Raw genomic sequence first — 22,708 nt, forward strand, 5'->3', positions numbered from 1 at the left:
TAATACACACTATTTACTTCAATTAGCATGAAGCATGTATTTAGGACATAAAGCACAATAATGTAATTCTACCTGTAACTGCCCCCCCCATTTTTTTAGGGTACCCAGCAATGGATTTCCAAGCAGCTATCTATGAACTGACACATTGAAATTTTTTATCTCAGCAGTACAGCAACTTGACATTAAATAAAGCTAGAATTGTGATCTAGCAACCTTGTAAACCAGATAGAAGCATTCTGTGTTATTCCACTTCTGCTGCAGTTCTAAACAGACAAGATTATAATTATACAATCCTAACTTGCTTCTGCTGATGCCAACATTTTTTTCTGCTTAAAGCTTCTGCATGCTTCAATAATATCTAGAGTAAAACTATGATGCCAAAACACCACAAGCAATATTGTCTTACATCTCTCTATTTATTTGCAAGTAATTTTATAGCTTCTAATCATATTACATATTTATTGCTTTTCTTGCACAAAAGTTTGACATGGACAATTGCCTTACACTGCATTTACATGCCCAGACATAGGGCCAGTAAAATCTTCATTATATATTAATAAATCAATTTAACAAAAAAAGTCATTTATAGAGCTGTTTATCTCACCTCTAGATTTAAAGATTGTAAAACAATTATAGATTCACTATGGATTTAAATGTGAGAACAGTAACTGATTTGGCTGTTGTTTAACAAACTGTTAAATGAAAAACAGGCAGGATATTAATCAGCACTATAGCACTTATTGTTTCTCAGACATAATGAACAAAATACAAACAGAAGCTACAACATTGGTACCTCTGTGATCTAGAGGGATTGAAGATCTTTTTTTCCCCACAGGCATGGCTTAGGAGACGCTGCTGTATGTCAGAACTCTGCAGGTAGGGTGAAATGAAGTACTTCCTTCCCAAGTGAAGATTGCCTGGCCCCAGGGATGATGCAGGGGCAGGGATGAATCATGCAACTTGTTCTGCCCATTTGATTCCAATATAAAAAAATTATTGGAGATGCATGGGAAGAAACATGGATATCAATTAGACCACACTGGGACACATAACCTTTCTCTCAAACAACTATGGTGAAATTTTAGAAAGGCATTTGTGATACATATGTGCTGTGAATACTGGCACAAGTACTTTGAAGTTTACAAAGTGCGATAAAGATGGTAGATCCAAATAACTGTCAACAGGAATTCCTTTTATAACCATTTTGTCTGATGAATATTTTAATGATTGCATATCAAAACTGATCATAAAGCAAAATGAAAGAAGTGTACAAGTTATTTCGGCAGCTTTGTAAATATTTTAGATCCCATAATTCAGAATCCCCCCATTTTTATGCAATAGTAATGTTTTAAAACATTATGAGTAGCATCCAATGATGTCTGACCATTTGCACAACAGATGCCTTCACACTGGGATGGCCAGTTTCTCTTCTTTTCCCTCCAGTCTTCCACATGTCCTCAAAGTCTACTCTGAAGGATCCCCCAATCCTGCAGAGAAGATTTTTGGTTTGTGCAGAGGGCAGGAAAGGAAGGAGAAGCCCCATTGTGCCAATGGATGCATGATCACATTAGACTGGATCTCACCCAATGCATGTATTGAACAATCAATTATTTTACATCACCATTTCAGATTATCACCTAGCTGTTCATTCATAGTTAGGAAGTTAGATGTTTTGATCTACAAAGGTATGAAGTCATAACTTCCAAGCATTATACTGACGTTGGATGCTTAGCCTGCTACTGGCTATGTTTTGATACAAGGAAACATAAATAACAGTAAAAAAATGACTTCATTTAAAAAAAAATATGTTTGAGAGTAGTGCACCCTTATGAGCCCATGTCTATATTGCACAAGCCCATAGGATAGAATTCTAGAACATATGTCCAAACACTTTATAAAATACAGTCAACATTTTAATTTTGTTGCAAGATTAAAAAATGACACATAATTTCAATGAATTAACCATTGCCATATAACCTGACAGTGGTAATCCACGGGACTGATACCTTACTGCCAATGGTTGCTTTCAAAGAAGACTGTTGGGACCTTTCCATGACAGAAATCTCTCCTGGCATATGGTGCCCCAAAATAACTGACTTCCAAGATATTCCTTAAATCTAAAAAGCCTCTTTTTCAGTGGTTTAACAAGAAAACACTAAACACATTTTAGAAACGTGGAATCCAGTATCAAAGAATCACATAAGGCTGCCCTTTAAAGCAACAACATCATTAACTATTTCTAACACAAAATGTAGTCTAATGAAAAAGTTGCATTCAGCATGAAAATTATAAATGGAATTGGAGCAAACAATTGAAAACAGAGAATGCAGTTTTTGAATTATTTCTCATAAAATATTGGAAGAGTTACTTTGAGGACACCAGCTGTTCTGAAATCTAAGTCTGTGGCATCAAGCTGTTAATGAATTTTTATTTCCTCTGATTTTAAATACACTTTCTTGAAATAAGCATTTCACAATGGGGAAGCTCTGTAATTATAAATAAACAATAGGCACACATTTAATTCTCTCAGTATTAACATATCTTCAAATAGAAAAGTTTCCAAACAACAAAACTTGGATATTGCTATCCTCAAAATAGTGCTTGGCCTTTGCAGTCATGGATCTAATTGTATGATGAAAGTCTTCACTGTTGGATATCCATATTCTGAAGCACTATAGCCACTCTGGTTGGAATGTACACCTAAAAAAAAGAAAACCAGCATCTTATAGATTGCACACAATAAGGATTGGTCAGCCTATAAATCTAAATAACATACTATACCATTTGAACATGAAATATGCATTTAGGAACTCAACATTCAGGAAGTGTGCCATCAATATTAATTAAATATAGAGTGCAATTATGGATTGGACATGCTGTGCCGAGGCCCACAAGGCAACTGAAATGATGCACTTCCTTTCCCTTTCCCACTTCCTAAAGCTAGATCTGGTGAAATGCAATTACCACTAGAGGGCTCCATGTGATTTACAATCACCAATTTTAGACATCTGAGGACATCCAGGTCGATACACTGTATAGTGATAAACGATTAACTGTTACCACTGCATTTGAGCTCTAGTGTGTTCTGAATTAAAGCTGCCCCGGGGGGTCCATGATGTCATTTTATACAGGTAAATACAAGGTATGACACAGGATTCTCAAATGTCTTACTGTGTCATACCTATATATCGATAACACTGAAATGGGTCTTGTGGTATTAATTCTTCAACAGAAAAAAAAGCATTGGTTTGCCTTTGCATATTTTGACTATATTGTTACTTTCTCACACTGACACATTTAACCTGATTTAATCTGATCCATTTTTTGGTTTCTTTCCTCAAAAGTATTTCTCTTAACAAGGGTAAAAAAGAATATGTGACAGAATGTTCTACACAATACTCCTTCCAAGCACAGATTAGATTCACAACTAAAACATGACAGATATGTTGTTTATCATTTACCTTGATATGTAGTAGTTTACAGACCACTGAATACAATTGATCACCTAAACTGAACTCAATAACAATGCAATTAGAAAAGAGTCAGCTGATGAGTGAAGATTGCAGGCTTCCTTTTTGACAATGCCAGTGTTTAAGACTTTCCTCCTCCTGGCATTCCTAATATAATGCTATTTTCAGCCATATTATCTCCTAGCGAGAGCCTGACTGATGGCATGAAAAGCTTTTATAGTTTGCAACTGGAATGAAAGGTGTAAACCAAACAGCTTTAGGAGAAAAGGAAAAGAACACCTGATCTTCATCGAACCAGACTGTAGCATGTCCAATGCATCTCAGCTCTCACCAGTGAACAGAGTGTTTTTTCCCCTAAGGTTTCTGTGATAAGTAACTCCTACAAAATCTGCTCAGCAGGGAAGGAAACATGAAATAAACTTGGGTTAGAGTTATATGCCTCCAAATGTATGGGTAAAGGAAAAATATATATAGTTGTAGGTGTTTTGGGTACTTATTTACTACTGTAGTTTTAATTGCCAGAGGATTTATTTTCATATCTCTTTAGATAAACCAAGTCGCACAGATCTAATAAGTTGGCAGTTTAAAACAAAGAAGTTAGCACTCTGTAGAAAAGCTGCCGCATTCATAACCATTTTTCTGTTGCAGCGCGTGTTGATACCGTACAGTGCAGAGGCACTGGAGCAGGTCCGAACTGGAATAATACAGGCCAGGCAAAGTACTTTGTAAGAGTCTTTTACTGACACTAAAGTTAACAAACGCAGTCCTCCTTCCATACAAACTTTCCCCCACACCAGAGCTGCCTTGAGTTCCCTTCTTATCTAAGCGGTTGCCCTTGTCAACCAGCTGCTGACCTTGGCAGACCTGGCACACTCTCTTGCTCTGCTTAACTCTTTTGCTTCAGGTTTCCAGAGCCTCTTTCTGTGAGACACACAGAACACATTACAGGCCAACAGCCCCCACCTGTGACTCACAGAAAGCAATATACATTCATCTTGTTTCATTTTTCATAATACAAATTTCCATTCCTATTCATTTCACTACACATATGTACATTTTTGTTTTTCATTACTTAATACAGTATCTCTTTACATTTCATTTCTTGTTTTGTTTCTTTATTCATACAGTTCATTTACTTTCATTTGTATTCCAATACATTTACATTTCATTGCTCAGTACAGTACTTCCACATTAGATCCATTGTTTCAGTGTCTATTGGCCCTTCTTTTACCCATTCTGTAGGATATTCATCTGTCTCATCCACCTTGTGTTGTGTTACATTGAATGTGAATCTATGTGGCGGTTTTCCTTTGGTTGTTCTTTCAGAACGTCTGACACTTTCAATTTCCATTTCTTCTTCACTTTCATCCTTTATTGTACCTGCACCTGCACTTGAGCCTGCACTAGTCCCTGGCACTTCTGTATCCTGCATCGCTATGTCCTCACTTCTGAGTCTTTTAACATTACGTTTGCCACCCTTCATCATATCAGTTAACGCAGTTCTTAAGGGTATTTGATGACCAAAAGGAATATCTACTGCACTTTGTCTGCTTGCGTCATCAAGCACAATTGTTTGACTGTCTTTCCAAGGCTGGTCTACTACTTTAATGCTTCTGCTTAATACTACTTGCTGTTTCTCAGGTAACCAAATTCTATAAAACACATTTTGAAATCCCAAAACACGACCTGCCTGAGCTCTTGGGGCCATTTTTCCATGTCTTTTCTGCTTAGAAACATGTACCCAGCATTTTGCTCCGAAACGCTCAATGTGTTTTAGCCCGGGTTTTCTCCCTGTCAACTTTTCATAGGGAGACATTCCAATCATTCTGTGTACAAGACGGTTTTGTATGTATACAGTATACAAAATACATTCACCCCAATATGTTTTATTCAAGTCTGCATCCTCTAGCATAGCTCTCATTGAATCCTGCAGAGACCCGTTCCTCCTCTCTGCAGTTCCGTTGGAAAATGGGCTGAAGGGAGCAGTGAGACTTTGGATTATTCCCTTCTTTTCAAGATATGCTTTTAATGTATTACTTGTAAATTCGCCCCCCTGGTCTGATTTTATATTTTTAATAACAACCCCATATTGTGTCTCTGTTCTCTGTATAAACGCACATAATTTGTCCTCCGCTTCACTTTTCTTTTTCAATAAATATACATGTGTAAATCTAGAAAAATCATCAACAATCACTAAGTAGAATCTTGCCCCTCCTTTTGAACTCTGGAAAGGTCCTGCCAAATCAACATGTATAAGCTGATAAGGTTCCGTGGTAGTACTTTCAACGCTCTGATTAATTGGTGCCACTGTCATTTTTGTTTTATAGCATGCATCACACTCATCCACATGCTCACAATTTGTTAGCTTTAAGTCTTTACTATGCTGTGGGGTGTTTTTAATCTTCTCAAAGTTTGCATGCCGTAATCTTCTGTGCCACTCATGGATGGAATTTTCGTGTATGTTTTTATTCACTCCTAACCAGGCACATGTAGGTTCAGCATGCTCACTCTGAACTATGAACATTAAGTCTTGTAATTTCCCCTGCATACATATTACATTGCCTTTCTGCACAATGCATCTATTCCCTTCAAAAGTTATTTTACAACCAATCTGAGTTAATTTTCTCACTGAAAGAATGTTACATTTTAAATCAGTAACTAATAATACATCTGTCAATATCGTTCTCAAATTACTTAACCGTATCGTGCCTCTTGCAATTGCGTCCCGAGTTGATCCGTCAGCCAGATAAATCTTCTCTTGCACAGGCTTTGAAGTGTAAAACAAACTTGCGTCAGTAATCAGGCAATTAGACGCCCCGCTGTCCAAAAGCCATTTAGTGCTAAGTGTTTTAGTGTCCTTCTCAGCAATAAAGTTTACGCTTGGTTTCTGCCATCCATAGTCTCTGTTTCTCCTCTTCTTACTTAAACAATGTCTCTGTATATGTCCCTGGGACCCACAAAAATAACAAGTTTTATTCTCTTGCCTGTTTCTTGAATAATTCTGTTGTGCAGCTTCAGTCTCTTTAGACTCAGTCCTTTTACTCTCTTGTCTTCTGTTCCATTCCTGTTGCAGCTTTTGTTCCACAAAGTCCAAAGTTAAAGTCCCATCAGGTAACGTTTCCATACTTGTTACCAAATTGTCCCATTTTTGATCCAATGAAGATAAAATGATATACATCATTTGAATGTCACTGTGATTCACTCCTCTATCTTGAAGCTCAGCAAATAATCTACGAAATTCAGCAAGATGCTCACTCATAGTCACTTCATCTGTAAAACGCATCTGATAAAGTTTCCTCGCTAAACACAGCCGGCTCCCTGCTGTTTGTTGCACATGGGCAGCCTTTAGCGTCTCCCACATCTGGTATGCTGTCGGCTCATTCCTTACGTGTAGCAGTTGAGTATCAGACAACCCTAGAATAATAAATGCTTTCGCTTTCTCATCTTTCTTCGTCCACGCTGCTGATGGAGCGGCCGGAGGGGGTTTTTCTATCACGTCATACAAATCTTCTTTGACCAGAACTGCTTTCATTCTCCACTTCCAACTGGCATAATTAACGGCACTCAATCTTTCCATCGCCATCCCGGTCGTCAGGTTTATTGCCATGTTGCTCACTCTTTTACTTGCCTCTATTTTCCTGCTTTCTCTCTCTTCAGCACCGGATCAGAACAGCACCAGAACCGCTTGCTTTGTTCGGTATGCTGGGCCCATAACCCGTGTTGCAGCGCGTGTTGATACCGTACAGTGCAGAGGCACTGGAGCAGGTCTGAACCGGAAGAATACAGGCCAGGCAAAGTACTTTGTAAGAGTCTTTTACTGACACTAAAGTTAACAAATGCAGTCCTCCTTCCATACAAACTTTTCCCCACACCAGAGCTGCCTTGAGTTCCCTTCTTATCTAAGCGGTTGCCCTTGTCAACCAGCTGCTGACCTTGGCAGACCTGGCACACTCTCTTGCTCTGCTTAACTCTTTTGCTTCAGGTTTCCAGAGCCTCTTTCTGTGAGACACACAGAACACATTACAGGCCAACATTTTCAGGGCCTGAAAAACATGAAAGATTACTAGCAGGAGTAACTAGATTACTGTTAAAAAGATGCTTTAAGGGAAAGAATGCTTCAAGGTGCCTTAAAACCTGCCTGACCTGTGGCCATGACACACATTGTCTGCATTCACACAATTTGTGATACAAGCAACCATCCATGTCAGGACGTATATGTGCTTTAAGTAGTCCTGTACTTTAGCAGCTGATTAAATACACCACATTTGAATAGATAGATTTTAAAAAGAAAAACCATTTTTTTAAAAAAGAATGAAATTGTTTTTTAAATTCAAAAATTATTTTTCATTATATTATCAAAGCACTCTGGAGGCTGCCTTCCCTACATCCTAAGAATAACATTGTGGTAAGGGGGAGACCAATCTGGCTGCATCCATTGGCCACAGAAGGAGCTTGTTTCCCCTTCCCTGCCAGAAAGAACACTCACTTCCAGCTGCCAGTTGCCCTGGGACTTCAGAAGCAAGGGGAGAGGACAGTCGGGCCCCATCCATCAGCCACAGGAACAAGAGTCACCAACTGCTAATTCAAGTACATCAGCAAGAGAAAATCTGTCTGGTTCCATCTGGATATAGATGGGCCCTTATACCTCCCCACTTCATTCTGGCCTTGAAGAACTGTCCCCTACCTTTCTTCTCCACTTCCCTTCCCTTGTGTGTGCATGTAAGCCTTATGACAGTGCTGGACATGTTTTTTAAAAATTGAGGTAAGCCACTTGGGAAAACAATGGTTGTCTGAAAAATGGGACAGACAATCTGTATTTTTAGATAACCTACTGTAAACTAAAGCTGACTGTAATACGAACAAGCCTATACGAGCCTGCTTTTCAGTGTAAATGAAGACAAACTATAAGGGAAGTTCTCCAATCTGAGGTCAAACAAAAATATGACATAATTGGCCATATATTATTATGGCAAATTATGAATAAATGGTTGTTTAGTGTCCTTACACATGGAACAAAAGATAAATCCATTACTTTCATAATTGTCCCCTTGTCTTCTAGCACAGCCTTCACCAACCTGGTGCCCTCTAGATGTTTTGGACTACATGGCCAGGCCATGACCCACCCTGCTTCTGCGGGACCGGCTGGTGCTGGGGAAAGCTTACTCGTGTTTTGCCATCAGAGAAGCTGATCAGAAGTTCAACTGAAGGTGTCGTACTTGCAAGCATAGAAGGAAGGAGAACCAACTCACAGCTTTGTTGGGGGCAACCTGAGATGTTTTTGCCGCTCCAGGCGCCTGCACCACTCTGTATTTTCACTGGAAGTTGTAATTTGCTGTTTTTTTACATAATGTTATTTGCTATTTAATTTTTGTAAATTGTGTTGTTTTAATGTGTATTTTTATATTTGTGTTTTTGTTGTAAGCTGCCTTGAGGGCCTTTTGGCCACAAGGCGGGGTATAAATAAACTATAATAATAATAATAATAATAATAATAATAATAATAATAATAATAATAATCTTTAATCATTCTCAGCAGTAAAACATCCAAAGGTCACCAGGCTGGTAAAGGCTGTGCTAGCAGTAATAGTTCAGTAATGTCATGTGGGTTACATGTTCAAAGTTTTGAAGAGTATGCTCGTAGGTAATATGAACACTCTGTGAACCATCCAGAAAGCTTGCATATTCAAGTGATGTATGAATTAGACAATAGAAAAGTTGATTAATATTGGTCTTCCCATCCATCGTCTATCATATTAAAGGAAAGAGTGACAGCCAAATATAAATCTCAGGAAAGGTCACCTTGTGCAGGGATGACATTCAGATGTTCCCCAAGTTGTTTGGAAGCTTTTTGTTCTACATCTCACATGACTGGAGATGGGGCCTAAGTTGCACATCTATTTAGATAGCATTTATCACATGATATAGCTATATAGCAACACATGGAAACACAGACCCCATACATCTAGGGAAAGTTACCAAGGAGAACACAGAAAACAGAGAAGTGGGAGGCCAGGTGGGCAGGGACACAAAGGGCCAAACTACAAGGGGGGTGAAATGAACCTGCAGGTTTTACAAATGTAAGTAGCATAACAGCTAGAGTGGCTGAGAGTCAACAGAATCGCAGCAGGTGAGGAATTTAACCCTTTCTTGCCCTTGCCGCAGTCCTGAGAAAATTCTCCCACTGGGGCCAATGGGGCTTTCTTCTAATGCAAACGGGAACAATTTCTGTCTGATCAAAGCAGGGGAAGAAAGGATTAAATTGCCCTCCTCACCTGTTATGATTTATTTATTGTATTTATATACCGCCCCATAGCCGAAGCTCTCTGGGCGGTTTACAATCCTGATATAATGATCCTGATAATTATCACTCCCCCAAACTGATGCTATTTGTAGTTTGTAAAATATCTGCCCATTACCATAAATGTGCAATGCCACATTTAACGTGACATTTTGTTTCGCACTCAGAAATATTAAGGACCAATCAAACAGAAGGGGGAGTAGAAATTAACCCAAATTGCTAACTCCTGCTTAGAAAACAGTAAATAGATTTCTATATAAAGTGGTTACTGTTGTTGTTGTTATTTAGATTTATTGTCCACAATTCACCCAAAGGTGCCAGGATGGATCACAACAGTTTTAAAATGCATAATTAAAAACATTTAAAACAACCTAAAATAAAAACATCACATAAAATAGGGTGGGTACTAAAATATATATATATCTCAGGTATCAAAGGCCAGGGTAAAGAGGTATGTCTTTAGCATTCACCAAAAACTATACAGTGAAATTGCCAGACACATCTCTGTGGGGAGAGAGTTCCCCAACTTAGGGGCTGCCACAGACAATGCCCTCTCCTGGGCCGACCCCCTGAGCTTCTGAGAGTGGCAGAACAACCAAAAGGGCCCCCTCCACTGATCTCAACACCCAAGAGGGTCTATAGGGAAGGATTTGCTATTGTGGGTGTGTTTGCATGTAACATTAATTCAAATCATGGCTTTGCATGAACTCTTGGTCTTGGTAAAGGATTGGTTAACCTTGATCCCAGGTTGTATGACATGCAGTCCTGAACCTTGGCTTAGCTGCTGTGCTAAGTTAAAAAGACCAGGGAGTAGCGAAGTGATAGTGAGTTCGTCTTCAAGAGCCAGGATGTTCATGCAGTCCCAGTAAGCCATAGTTTTGGCTTACAATGCTGTGCCAACCAGGCTAATCTACAGTGGGCCTGTTAACAGAGAAGTGGCAAATGACACTGTTAGGTTTAGAATATTTAACTGTTCCTGTTTTCTGTACCATCTGCCTAGTTAGAGAATCTGGTTTAACTGCTATGAGTCACTCGCCATTTATTTATCTAATATGATCTCCTCTATCAATCACATTGATATTTGTTGGCATATATCATGAGAGTGGCTGTATACTATAGCCAGCATGGATTTTTTACATTCTGCAATGTTAAATTGAAAATACCTCCCATGCCATTCTGCTGCCATAGGCTCATTTCAAAACAAAACCTTACAAAATTATAATCCTGAACTCAGAAATGCTTGCTTAACAACCCTCTAAGTTTTCACAGTGATACACAAAACAGTCAGAGAGAATTGAGAGTTCAAAGTATAAAACAAGACAAAAAAAATCCAGACCCCTGTTGGACTGTCTTCTGTCTTCGGTCTCATAATTTGTTGAAATTAATTAAAAATCAGCCATGTCCGCAGAGTATCTGTCATCCTATTACTGACCTTGCCCCATACTCTGACCATCATCTTGTGCAGTTTAAAAGTTAAAAAAAATGCATGGCTGAGTTTTAATTATTTTAAGAAATTTAACGCTGAAGTCTATTATAGCGTTGGGCATGCTCAGTAAGAACTGTCAGTGTTCTAAAAGCCAGACTCACAGCTGTTTGGCTTGGCTAATCAGGTGGCCACACCCACACCAGACCTTTATTTCATTTTAGACAGTCATGGGAATCCTGGGAAGTCTCGTTTGTGAAGGGTGCTGAGAGTTAGGAGACTCCTATTCCCCTGACAGCTCCAGTGGCCAGAGTGTTTTCACAGTCAGCCCCTCTTCTGGGGATTGTAGCTCTTTGTGTCCTAGCAACTCTCAGCAACCTTCACAAAATACACTTCCCAGGATTCTTGGGGGAAAGTCATGACTTTCTAAAGTGAAATAAAGGCCTGGTGTGGATGTGGCCAGGGACAGCTTTGCTTTAAATTTGGGTGGGAGACTACATGTGCCTGCTGTAGAATTTAAAAAGTGGGGGAAACCCTGGATAACAATGATACTATTCACAAAGTTTTCCTTTTGGAAAGGGAAGGGGTTTTCCTTTTGGAAAGGGAAGGGGTTTTCCTTTTGCCCAGTGCCCAACCACCCAATCTCCTCCCCTCCCCCTTCCTCCCCTTCTCTCCTAAGCACGATTGTACAGGAGTAAATCCCACTGAACTCAAAAAGCATGCAAATTATCAAACCTGCTCTCCCCTCCTCCTATCCTCTCCCTTTTGCCCCTTCCCTCCTCCTTCCTTCACCATTCTCTCCCCCTCCCCTTTTAATCCCCTTCCCCTTCTTCCCCCTCCCGGCCCCTCTTCCATGGTCACAGTTTTACCTATCCTAAACATGATTGCACAGGAGTAAATCCCACTGAACTCAATAAGCATGCAAATGATCAGATCTGCCTCTCCCTCCCCCTCCTTCCCCTTCCTCCTCCCCTGCCCACTTCAGTTCTCCCTCCCCATGGTCCATTTCACCTATCCTAAGCATGATTGTACAGAGTAAATCCCACTGAACTCAATAAGCATGCAAATGATCAGACCTGCCCTCCTCCCCCTTCTCCCTCCCGCCTACTCCCATCACCCACCTCCCCTCTGCCTTTCCTATTCCTCCCCTTCCCATCACCACGTGGTCACTTTCACCTATCCTAATCATGATTGCAGGGCAGTCAATCCCACTGAACTTAATGAACATACAAATAATCAATCCCTTCTCAGCACAGTTGCACAGGATCCTATTTCTTACCTCCCGGATTAAAAAGCAGATAAATTCACTAATAGGAAATCTTGCGGTTTAAGAACGTAAATATAGCCAACAGATATTTCTATCAAATTTGAAAAAGCAGGGAAATTGGGCAGCTATAGTGAATACATCAGGGGAGAAGACCTAACCTTCTCTCTGAGATATTGTCCTGTCCTACAAATTTGTCAAAATGCAAACACAATTTGGGTTGGTCTTTCACAGTCCAACACTTCCTGTGTACCTTGGAAGAATTTCGTAACATGTGCCTCTGAGCATTTTAAATATGTTTATTTATTTATTTATTTTATTTATTTAATTTGTATCCCGCCCTTCCTCCCAGCAGGAGCCCAGGGCGGAAAACAAGGCACTAAAAACACTTTAAAACTTCATAAAAACAAATCTTAAAATACATTAAGACAAAACAGCATTACAAACATTTTAAAAACTTTAAAAAAGGTTAAAAACATGATTAAAAACATATTAAGCAAATCTGACACAGAGACAGACTTGTTTGATTTACTTTGTAATTTTAGTTTCCCATAGTAAATAATTTTCTTTTCCTTCTGTTTCTGTGAATATGTGAAGTACAGCATACTTTGCATAATACTTTCATACTTTGCATAATTTACACTAAAAAAACACCCTCCAAAAACAATTGTGGAATAATGGTACAGACTTTTCTGCAGAATAGTCTCTGATGGACATGAGTGGTGTCTCAGTTTGCATAACATAAAACAGTGGGAGGTGAAGTATATTCTAGAAAATTTCTGGGGGTGCTCTATATTTTTAATTGACCATGTCATCTTTCCTTAAGTGGAGTGGTTTAAGCATAGCAGTCTGACAATATGCATCTTGGGCAGGCAAAGTTTGTTTTTTTCTAACAGCTAGATTCATTGCTTAAGTAGCAACATATTGTAATCAGTCTGATTTTACATCAAACTGCAGTTTCAGATTCAACTACTAATGTTGCCCAACAGGGGTATAGTTGTCGAGGGTCTCGGAAGGTCTTAGACCCTTTACTTTTTCAGAAGCAGGGTCCCAGCAGGGTCCCTATGCCTCCAGCATTCTAGGAGCCAATCGGCATGAAAGGGGAGTGTGTTAGACACTGAGAAGAACCTTCTAACATGATTCCTTGTCTTTTTCTGCCGATTGGTGCCAATCAGAGTGAAAGGAGGTGAGTCAGCCACCGAGAAGACTCTCTTCAGTAATTAACACTCTCCCCTTTCATGCTGATTGGCTCCTAGAAACATCTGTTGTTGTGGGTGAAGGCACTAACAAGGATCTCATTCTCAGAACAAAAGAAAAAAGGGAAGGGTGTGTGGCTGTGACTATCATGAATGGACCCTTCCCTTCTGAATTTGCCACTACATTACTGCAGCCAAAATAGAAATAGAACATAACCTCCAGTTTGAAACACAAAAGGCGATCTTCACCATCACATGACATTGAGCAATACAAAGGCTTTGAAATTAATGAAAATAAATTTGACACAGATCTCTAGGATGAATGAGAGAAATATAATATTTTAGGTAAGATGCCCTGTAGAAACAGTAGTAGCACAGGAAATAAGCAAAGTAAGAAAAACTGCAACAAGCATACAAAAATGTAATTCTCCATCTTTGGAGATGGCAGGTGTTGCCACCACTCACCATATGCTCAGAGGCACATATTACCAAATTCATCCAAGCTACACAGCAAGTGGATTAGACCGTGAAAGACCAACCAAAATTTGCAGTTTTACAAATTTGTAGGGCAGTACAATATCTCAGAGAGGAGGTCAGGTCTCTTGCTCCCCTAGTGCATTCACTATAACTGCCCAATTTCCCTGCTTTTTAATGTTTGATAGAAATATCTGTTGGCTATAGGTACGTTCTTAAACTGCAAGGTTTTTTTTTGCCTATTAGTGAATATTCGCAATATATGTAGATTATTCCTATTCAAAGTTTCACTACCTTTTACTAGTTATTGGTCTGATTCAAACACTTATTACGCTGGTGAACTTTCTGAGTAGTGAATGAACATGCAACTATCCCTACTCTCCATCACATTCACAGCATATAAGCCTGGCCCATATACACATCTCTAATGAAGTCAATAAAATACAACACACAGGTTGAACATTGTCTTCCCAAACAAAAGAGCCACCACCTACAGAATGCTTGCCTTGTCATCACTGAGCTTTTTGTTAGTCCTTATCCAGTCCATTACAGACTCCAGGTTTGCCAAAGGGTCAAACTTTTTTAAAAAAGATCCAGGTAAGCAATGAAATTTAACACCCGCTGTTAACAGGGTTTATTCATAAGGACTAACAGAATAAACAGCAGAAACAGAGCAGATACAGCTTTACAGCTGCTGAGAAACCCCCTTGTAGTTGTTATTAGCACAATTGAACTTCAGGCCACCAGTCACACACTCTCCCTCGCCTTAATGTATGTGCTGGAGTCTCTGAGAGCAAGGGCTCCTGTCTGTTATTTTACTATTAAGCTACAAGGTGATTGGTGCTTTAATCACACCCACTTATACATCATTGGCTCTAACATTTCCTGTGTAATCTTGTCAAGCACAACAAGTAGTTATTTGGCAGCCAGCCAAAAGAGATAAGCATATCTGGTCTACTAATAAGAACTGCACATAATTGCTTGGCAGGAAGCCAAAGGAGATAAGGAAATCCTTCCTACAGATCAAAGGCTTGGTAGGCTGCCAAAGGAGTTAAGCACTTCCTTTCCCACTGATCAAAGGCCTGGCAGGCAGCCAACATTAGAACTCCGCCAATGCTTGACTCTTATGACCTGGAGCCCCCAGCCCCTCTCATTCCAATTAGATTGCCTTTAGCCACACCCTCTTATGACATCATGTAACATCATTCATTCTCACATAGAATTGACTCTTCACAAGCTGCTAATCTGAAAGGACATAGACTAAGGATTTTTATTGCAATGGCACATGGTTACATAACATATTATTAAGATTCAGGCTCTTGCACAGGCTACAGATATGGCATTTAAGGGGCAATTGCTGGACTCCACCTATTTCCTCAAAATACCATATTCTTGTCTGTATTTTCCAGTACACCAGTTCAGCATATCCACTGCTTCACCTGTCACATATGGATCACAGCATATTGGTGAGAATTTACCCAAATCCCTCTCTCACTGGCTTCATGTACATGTTGAAAAGTGTGGGGCACTAGATGGAAGCCTGTAGGACTCCACAGGAACTGTGCAGTGATCCCTTAGCATTACCTTCTGGAAATGGCACTGCAGGCAGGAGTACAATCACCTTATCACTATGGCCTTCCCAGTTTACAGATCTGGTCCAAACAGAATGCCATGGTTGAAGGCCACTGAGAGGTTCAGGAAAATCAAAAGGCTTACTCTGCATCTATATTTCTCCCAGCAGAGGTCATTCATCAGCACAACAAGACCGTTTCTATACCAAAACCAGCCCTAAGACTGATTGAAATGGGTATAGATAATGTCTTGTCCAAAAGGCAATATTTGTGATTGACTGGGTGATGCTCCATGGGTGAAGTGGGAGTGGATATGTTTCTTCACCACCATCACTGCTCATCTCCCAGCCTGCTTCATTCCCCTCAGCTCCCTGGTAAAGCAGGGAGTTAACTGGATCTGCACTGTGGGCTAGGACACTTAGTTATGATCATGTCAACTGCCTGAGCCATCTCAGCATTCCACAGTGAGATTACAGCTTTGACAGGACAGCTGTGCAAAGTGGAAACTCCCTGAGGGCACTCAAGAAACCTAACAGATTCCATTAGCCTCTGGGGCAGACCATCCTAACAGATCCAACACAACATACACCAAGAAGACAAAGAAGTTAGTAAAAAACACAGCTCCTTAAAACACATAACTAGGCCACCATTATTTTACTACGTTCATCCAACATGTGGCCTGCCACATCTAACTAATGGCATGTACATTCCATTGGGTATGTAATGAAATGTACAAAATAACTACATCTGCAAGACTTTGTTCTGAAAATGATTTAATCTGCATTTTAACATAACTAAATGACCACACTAATTTGTGTGTTAGAACTGTAATGTGTATGCACATTGCTGCATAATAGCTGAAAAAATGACAGCTAAATAGGAGGTTGCCATAGAACACTGCACAGAAACAAACAAACAATTGCCATAATCCATGGAAAAGTTGGAAATACAAAATGGTCAGCATGTGCTTCTGAAAAACGGATGTTTATTACTGTGCTATACCTGGCTCTTTCTCCAAAGAGGCAAGAATGGTTTACATGGATCTCATGAGATCTCCTATCCATGCAGCTTATATGTTTAGGATTGCAAACACTTACTTGGGGGACTTAATTCTGAATAGAAATTTAGAAGATTACACCATAGATCTGTTCAGTTCAGCTGTTGAAATGTGTTATACATCTTCAATATCATTCTCTGAGCCAATCCTCAAGATCTGGTAGCATGGGCTAGATATGTGATGGGTGCATCTTGGAATAGCATTCCAGCCATTAACTCTTTTGCCCTTTCCTTATTTTTACTAGCCTAAAGACCAGCTTTCATTGGTACTTGCTGACTTCCTGTAATTCATGAAGGTCCTCATATTGGATTGAATTGGATTCAAACACATCCATCAGAATAAGACTCCTTCCATAAGAGGAAGGGAACTGCCTTTGGATCCAACCCATTGGACTATGGAATGTGTGAATAAAACAAGTCCTTGCCAATGGTTTGCAACTGAACAAAAGTTGACATTTTGTCTGTAGCTCTCTGTATTTTCTCCAATTTTTAACATACTTGCTGCAACATGGTGCCCCAAAATGAATATAGGGCTCCATATAAGGTATTAGCAGTGTAGAGGAAGTGGCAGCACACAATAAACTACCTACAGCACTACCATCCATTTATATAGATGATAACAAAAGTGGACAAAAATAAAATAGATCTTGGGTTAAGGAATCGACAAATAAAAATACTTTTATTGAAAAGGTCACCTTACATAATTAAAAAACGGTTCACAAAAGAATACCATTTGGTTTAAGTGCTGAATTAATGACGAATGACCTTGAAAGAGAGAAGTTGGGAAGGAAGCAAAAATAGCAAGGAAAATATTATTTGGATTAGTGATGAGTGGAGAAATGAGGTATTTGGATAATTAACATGTATCTGAATTCCAGCTAGCCTTGTTGGATGTTAAAACTGTTAATAGCTTTAAAACCTGTTCCTGTATAACAGAATGCATGTCTGCCCATATGCCATTATCATAACTGAGTAAGCAACTTCTCAGTGTAATGGACCTTACAACTTCAATTTATCACTCTCTTTCTCACATGATATTTCACAATAAACTCTCCTCTCACTTTCCCCTTTTCTTCTCTCTTGGACAGATTGAAGTAGCTTTATCCCACCATATACTCTACTTGGATCACAGACACTCACTTGTGAATTTGTACTTAAAGTTTTATGTGGGGTTGCTGATGTTGCTTTTGTTCTGCCTGATAGAAATGCATAAATGCTTCAAGCAGATGTGCCTTGGCATAGAAGGCCTTTCATAGGCAGCCCTAGCTAAAGTGCATAGCTGTTATAAAGTTACTTCTAACAGAATTACTTAAGCTTGATTCTGTACTGTTCTTTCATCTCCCAGGACAGCAGGAACTGCCCCCAGCTACAGACAGAGCATGCTTAACACAGGAATTATTTAATTTCGTTTATGGCTGAGTTTTAATTTAATTAATACATTGGCTGCATCATCTGCTTCCAGAACATGCTCTGTTTTTTGTTTTATCATGATGAGACATTGCCATATCTGCCAGTGTGATGTAGGGGTCAGAGTGTCAGATTGGACTAGGGAGAACAAGATTCAAATTCCCACTTGGCCATGAATCTCACTGAGTGACCTTGGGCCAGTCACTGTCTTATAGCCTAGCCTACCTTACAGGGTTGTTGTAAGGATAAACTCAGGAGGGGGAGAACTACGTTTGAATTTCACCTTGAGCTGCTTGGATGAAAGATGGGATATATATGTAATAACAAATAAATATAAATAAATATTTAGGATTTGCAAAGGAATCTCCACCATTGCTGGTTATACTAGTTAGAGATGATGGGAGCTTGGGGCTTCCAAAATAATACATATTTTGGATAACCTGCATGCCTCAAAACAGGAGCTGATTCTTCTACTAGTATGTTTCTCCTATGCATTTTTCTTTCTTCTGGTAGCACATACTGTAGTCTAGGTTTTGCAGGTTGTTCCAGGAGGTGCAGCCCTGCTTTTGGGCAGGAACCAGAAACAAGCAATTTCACCTGTTCTATTCAGTGTTATGATTCCATGAGAATGAAATATTCTAGCCCCTATTCATGCATTACGCATGCATAGGCATTGCTTACTTAGAGGAGGACTGTGCTTTCAGTCCTGCCTCCGGCATCACATTTCCTTTCACAAACAATTTTATGTTGCCCACAGTTGTCTGAAGTGAAATCCCAGCACATGAGCTCATCTGTAGATGCTCTGCACGATTGGGACACCTGCATAACCGGGTTTCCCAATCACGTGACGTCCCTACATGCGAACAGGAGCATACATCCTACACTTTCATTTCAGACAACCATGGACAAAGCATGGTTGTCTGAGGACCAGGATGCAATGTCTGCAGGTGGGCGAAAAATACATCTCCAAAGTAACTGCAGTAATGCCCAGCACTTGAGCAAATACATGGTTATGGCTTATTATGATAATACTAGTTTCAGGACCATACATTTTGCCAGCTTTGAGCAATCTCAAAAATGTTTCTTGTACTCTATAAAGAGCGATGTGATCCTTTCCCCCTTTTTTAGTTGCTGCTGAGTTGCTCCATCTGCTACACTTTAGAGATAAAGATTAATGGGCAGCTTCCACAGAATGGTGTGCAGAGCTCTGTTTGCACATCGAGAGTCCTCAACCCACTTCTATGGGATGGGATTGTCCTGAATAGCATGAGCTGTGATGCAGCTGAAAGAGGGAAATGAAGAGAATTTGGAGATATGTGTCAGCTGATCAGGGATCCTTCAGCTCATAGACACAGAACAAAACTGCCATTTTTAGCAGCCCAACCCAGTCATAACTTGCAGAAATAACTGTATAATTCATAGTTAGATGTGATGGGAACTTAGGAACAAAGGAGTCAGACCATTGGTCCATCTAGCTCAATACTGTCTACTCTGACTGGAAACAGCTCTCCAGGATTTCAAGAGATAGACCTTTTCTTAGCCCTGCCAGGGATTGGACCTGGGGGCTGCTCTATGGAAATCAGATGTTCTACCAATGCTCTATGGTGCTAATAAGTGGGGGTGGAGATTACAATGAAATTGGCTACAGGCCCTGGTTTTTTGGCTGACACACTTTTGTCTGCAACTTTACCTTCAGATAGTGCTGGGGTCCTTGGGGCTGACCATCACTTTCACTCATTGAATTGGGTTGCTGAAGGATATAAACAAGAAGTGTGACCTCAGCTCTTGGGCTTCCTTAGTAACATAGTGGTGGAGTCACCATGCCACAGCTTGCAGCTATTTCAAAACTATATTAGTTGCTTCATTACTTTGCTCCCCCCTCCGCATTATTTCACATGCACTTGCCAAAATCCTTTTTTAACTCTGGACATGTTTATTTTCTGCTTTGCATCTCCAATATTCATGCAAAGTTGATAATAAGTTATAGTTAATAAGACACACCATTATTGTCTTAAACTATTAGCTGCATGTTAATGTTCACTGTTAGGGTAGCGGAATGAAATATGGGATAATGGTATTCAGAATTATTATCCTGCTCTTCAGGATTTTATTTGCTTCTTGAACTAAACACATTATTTTGTTGCTTTGGTTTCTACAGTGTGTAAGAAGTAGATATTTACCTTCCCATTGAATGCAAAATGTTGAGATATATTAAACATTAAGCATTCCTTCCAGAACTGGTAAAAGAACCATTCACAATGCTATTATAGTTCAAAGCAGTACAAAGCTTGGAAAACCAAAACTTCCGATTTCATTAAAGAGAAGGAAAGGTTAGGTTAGAAACAATTTAGGGAGTTTATTAACACAATGCTTACATTGCATGATAGTTGCAGGATAAACAACTTGATATTGGCAAAACTGCCCCTTCATTCAACATATGGAATGGGGGAGGGGGACTCAAATTATTGATGCCACAAAGGTTCAGAATATGAATGTGCACATTTTGTAATGCTTAGATGCAATATAAATCAAATATTATTTCTCTCAAAAGTTCTTATACAGTTTGTAAAGCAAAGCAAGATTATGCACATGTTCAGTGTTTGTTTAACTCTGCTCGAGCTATTATTGCTCAGGAATTGAACAACAAAATGTAGACGTGATTTTTGTACTAATCTAGTATAGTGAACTAACATAAGTTAATTCAGAACTCTTTGGGGGAAAATGTTGGCATTTTTAAAAACAAATTCTCTAAAACTACTCATAATTGGTTGTTCATTTCTGAATCAAACTGAAGGGAGTCCCCCAATATACAGAAAGCACAAGCATGAGTTGCACCTTTCATTTCTGTAGGGATGTACTGTATATGTGAATTTTCCTTCGCGCTAAACTGAATGTACTAGCCTCTGTTCATGTATAGCTTTGTGTAGACTAGCAACCCACAGAGTGACTAATTTTACCTTAAATGGAACACGACTGTAAGTCTATACACCCTGTGGTTTGGTTTCTACTGTGCTGTATTTTATGCACTAACATTTATACAGACCAGTTCACATGGCCAGTCTGACATGTTGAGGATAGGAACTGAATGCATTTTGACTGAAGGGGATTGATAATATGGTTTGTGTTCATTGTGTTCATTTCAACCATATATGTGTCTTTGCCATCCTTAATCTACAGTCAGTAGGGCCATAGATTGGATTCAGAAAATCCCAAATCCCAAGGTGACTTGGGCAATTTTGGAAAGACTTGAAAGAGGATCTCTCCAAAATGCCCTAAACCAAAGCAGGGACCTTCAAAGTGATTTGGGATGTTCTGGAGATTTGGACATTGAAAAAACAGTGCAGTGCATCTGCCAAAAGTAAAACCTTTTCCCCTAAGCTTCTCATATAAGGAAAACATCAGAGTAGGAAGGGAGAGCTCGTGACTGACAGGTCTGGGTTCGCAATCAGTGCAGTGAGTCTGCCAAAAGTAAAATCCTTTCCCAAAAGCTTCTCATACAAGGAAACATAAGGCAGGAAGCGAGAGCTCATGACTGACAGGTCTAGGTTCGCAATCAGAGGAAATTATTTTACCAGGAATTTGGAGAAGGGATGTGGAAGTAATTTATCATCTTGTTCTTGTCTGTTTTGTGATCTTTGCTAGTGCTGCTTGCTGGGAAAATGCAAATTCTACTGGCTCTGTCACATGCCCGCACATCCACTTATGTCAAATCACCTTTGCAGTTCCTGTGACTTTTGGTGCCAAATGAGCAGAATGTAAGTTTGAAGCTGTTCCCCTATCCCATTCATCTTAACTCTCTAGTTTACTGCACTTATCTTTCTGAAATTTCCTAGGGGCACTGCTATGACACATCTCAATTTATACTAAAACCACTGCTTACAAAATCATAGGGAGACAGGTAAACCCTTTCTCTCTCTCCCCATCTCATACATTTTAAAGATGCTTAACACACATTCCCTGTGTCTACCCTTCTGAAATTCGGCAGGGGGGCACCTCTATGATGCATGCTATTTCCATAATAAAACAATGGGGGAATTAGTTTAATCCCATTTTAACCACTCTGAAGGCTGCCATTTTAGGAACACCATTGCAGTGATCTTTCTGCAATGTGACAGGATCCATCCCCTCAGACAGGGCTACTATCCATATAAATTTCATTCAATTCAGCATTTTCTTAAATAGGCACTTTCCGGGAGGAAGGGCAGGATAGAAATTTAAATCATTTACTACTGCTGCTGCTGCTACTACTACTACTATTACTACTACTACTACACACAAAGTTTTAATATGCCCACAAAAATGGCTGCATTGTCTGGAATTTATCAGGCTTAGTTTAGGAGAGGCTATTCCTGCAAATTTTATTCAATTGTCAGAAAGAAAGAAAAACAGCCTTTTTTTGAATGGGGGAGGAGTGAAGTCTTGATTTCTCCACAAAATGGGCAGTCTCTGAAACACCAAAACAGGGTCCAAAGAAAATCTTGTAATCAGTGCATGTCCCTAGTACACAGCGGTTGAACCATGAGCTGGGAACAATCATTTCACCATACAC

The 22,708-nt window shown here is 39.6% G+C and overlaps 1 protein-coding gene across 2 annotated transcripts in view; it reads right to left on the reverse strand.

Annotated features, from left to right (window-relative positions):
• Nucleotides 1–387: 387 nt before the first annotated feature.
• GBE1 (1,4-alpha-glucan branching enzyme 1) overlaps nt 388–22,708 on the reverse strand; it is a 271,704-nt gene continuing 249,383 nt past the window's right edge. The window contains exons 16-17 of one of the 2 annotated variants that reach the window (XM_061627956.1): nt 19,850–19,909; nt 388–2,700 (exon numbers count right to left, since the gene is read on the reverse strand). In XM_061627956.1, coding sequence (XP_061483940.1) covers nt 2,644–2,700; nt 19,850–19,909 — 117 coding nt within the window. In that variant the 3' untranslated portion in view covers nt 388–2,643. The remainder of the gene's footprint in view (nt 2,701–19,849; nt 19,910–22,708) is intronic. The other variant, XM_061627957.1, reaches the window with a different exon arrangement.

The sequence above is a fragment of the Rhineura floridana genome, chromosome 5 (genome assembly GCF_030035675.1).
Source record: "Rhineura floridana isolate rRhiFlo1 chromosome 5, rRhiFlo1.hap2, whole genome shotgun sequence".
In the NCBI taxonomy this organism is placed as follows: Eukaryota; Metazoa; Chordata; class Lepidosauria; order Squamata; family Rhineuridae; genus Rhineura; species Rhineura floridana.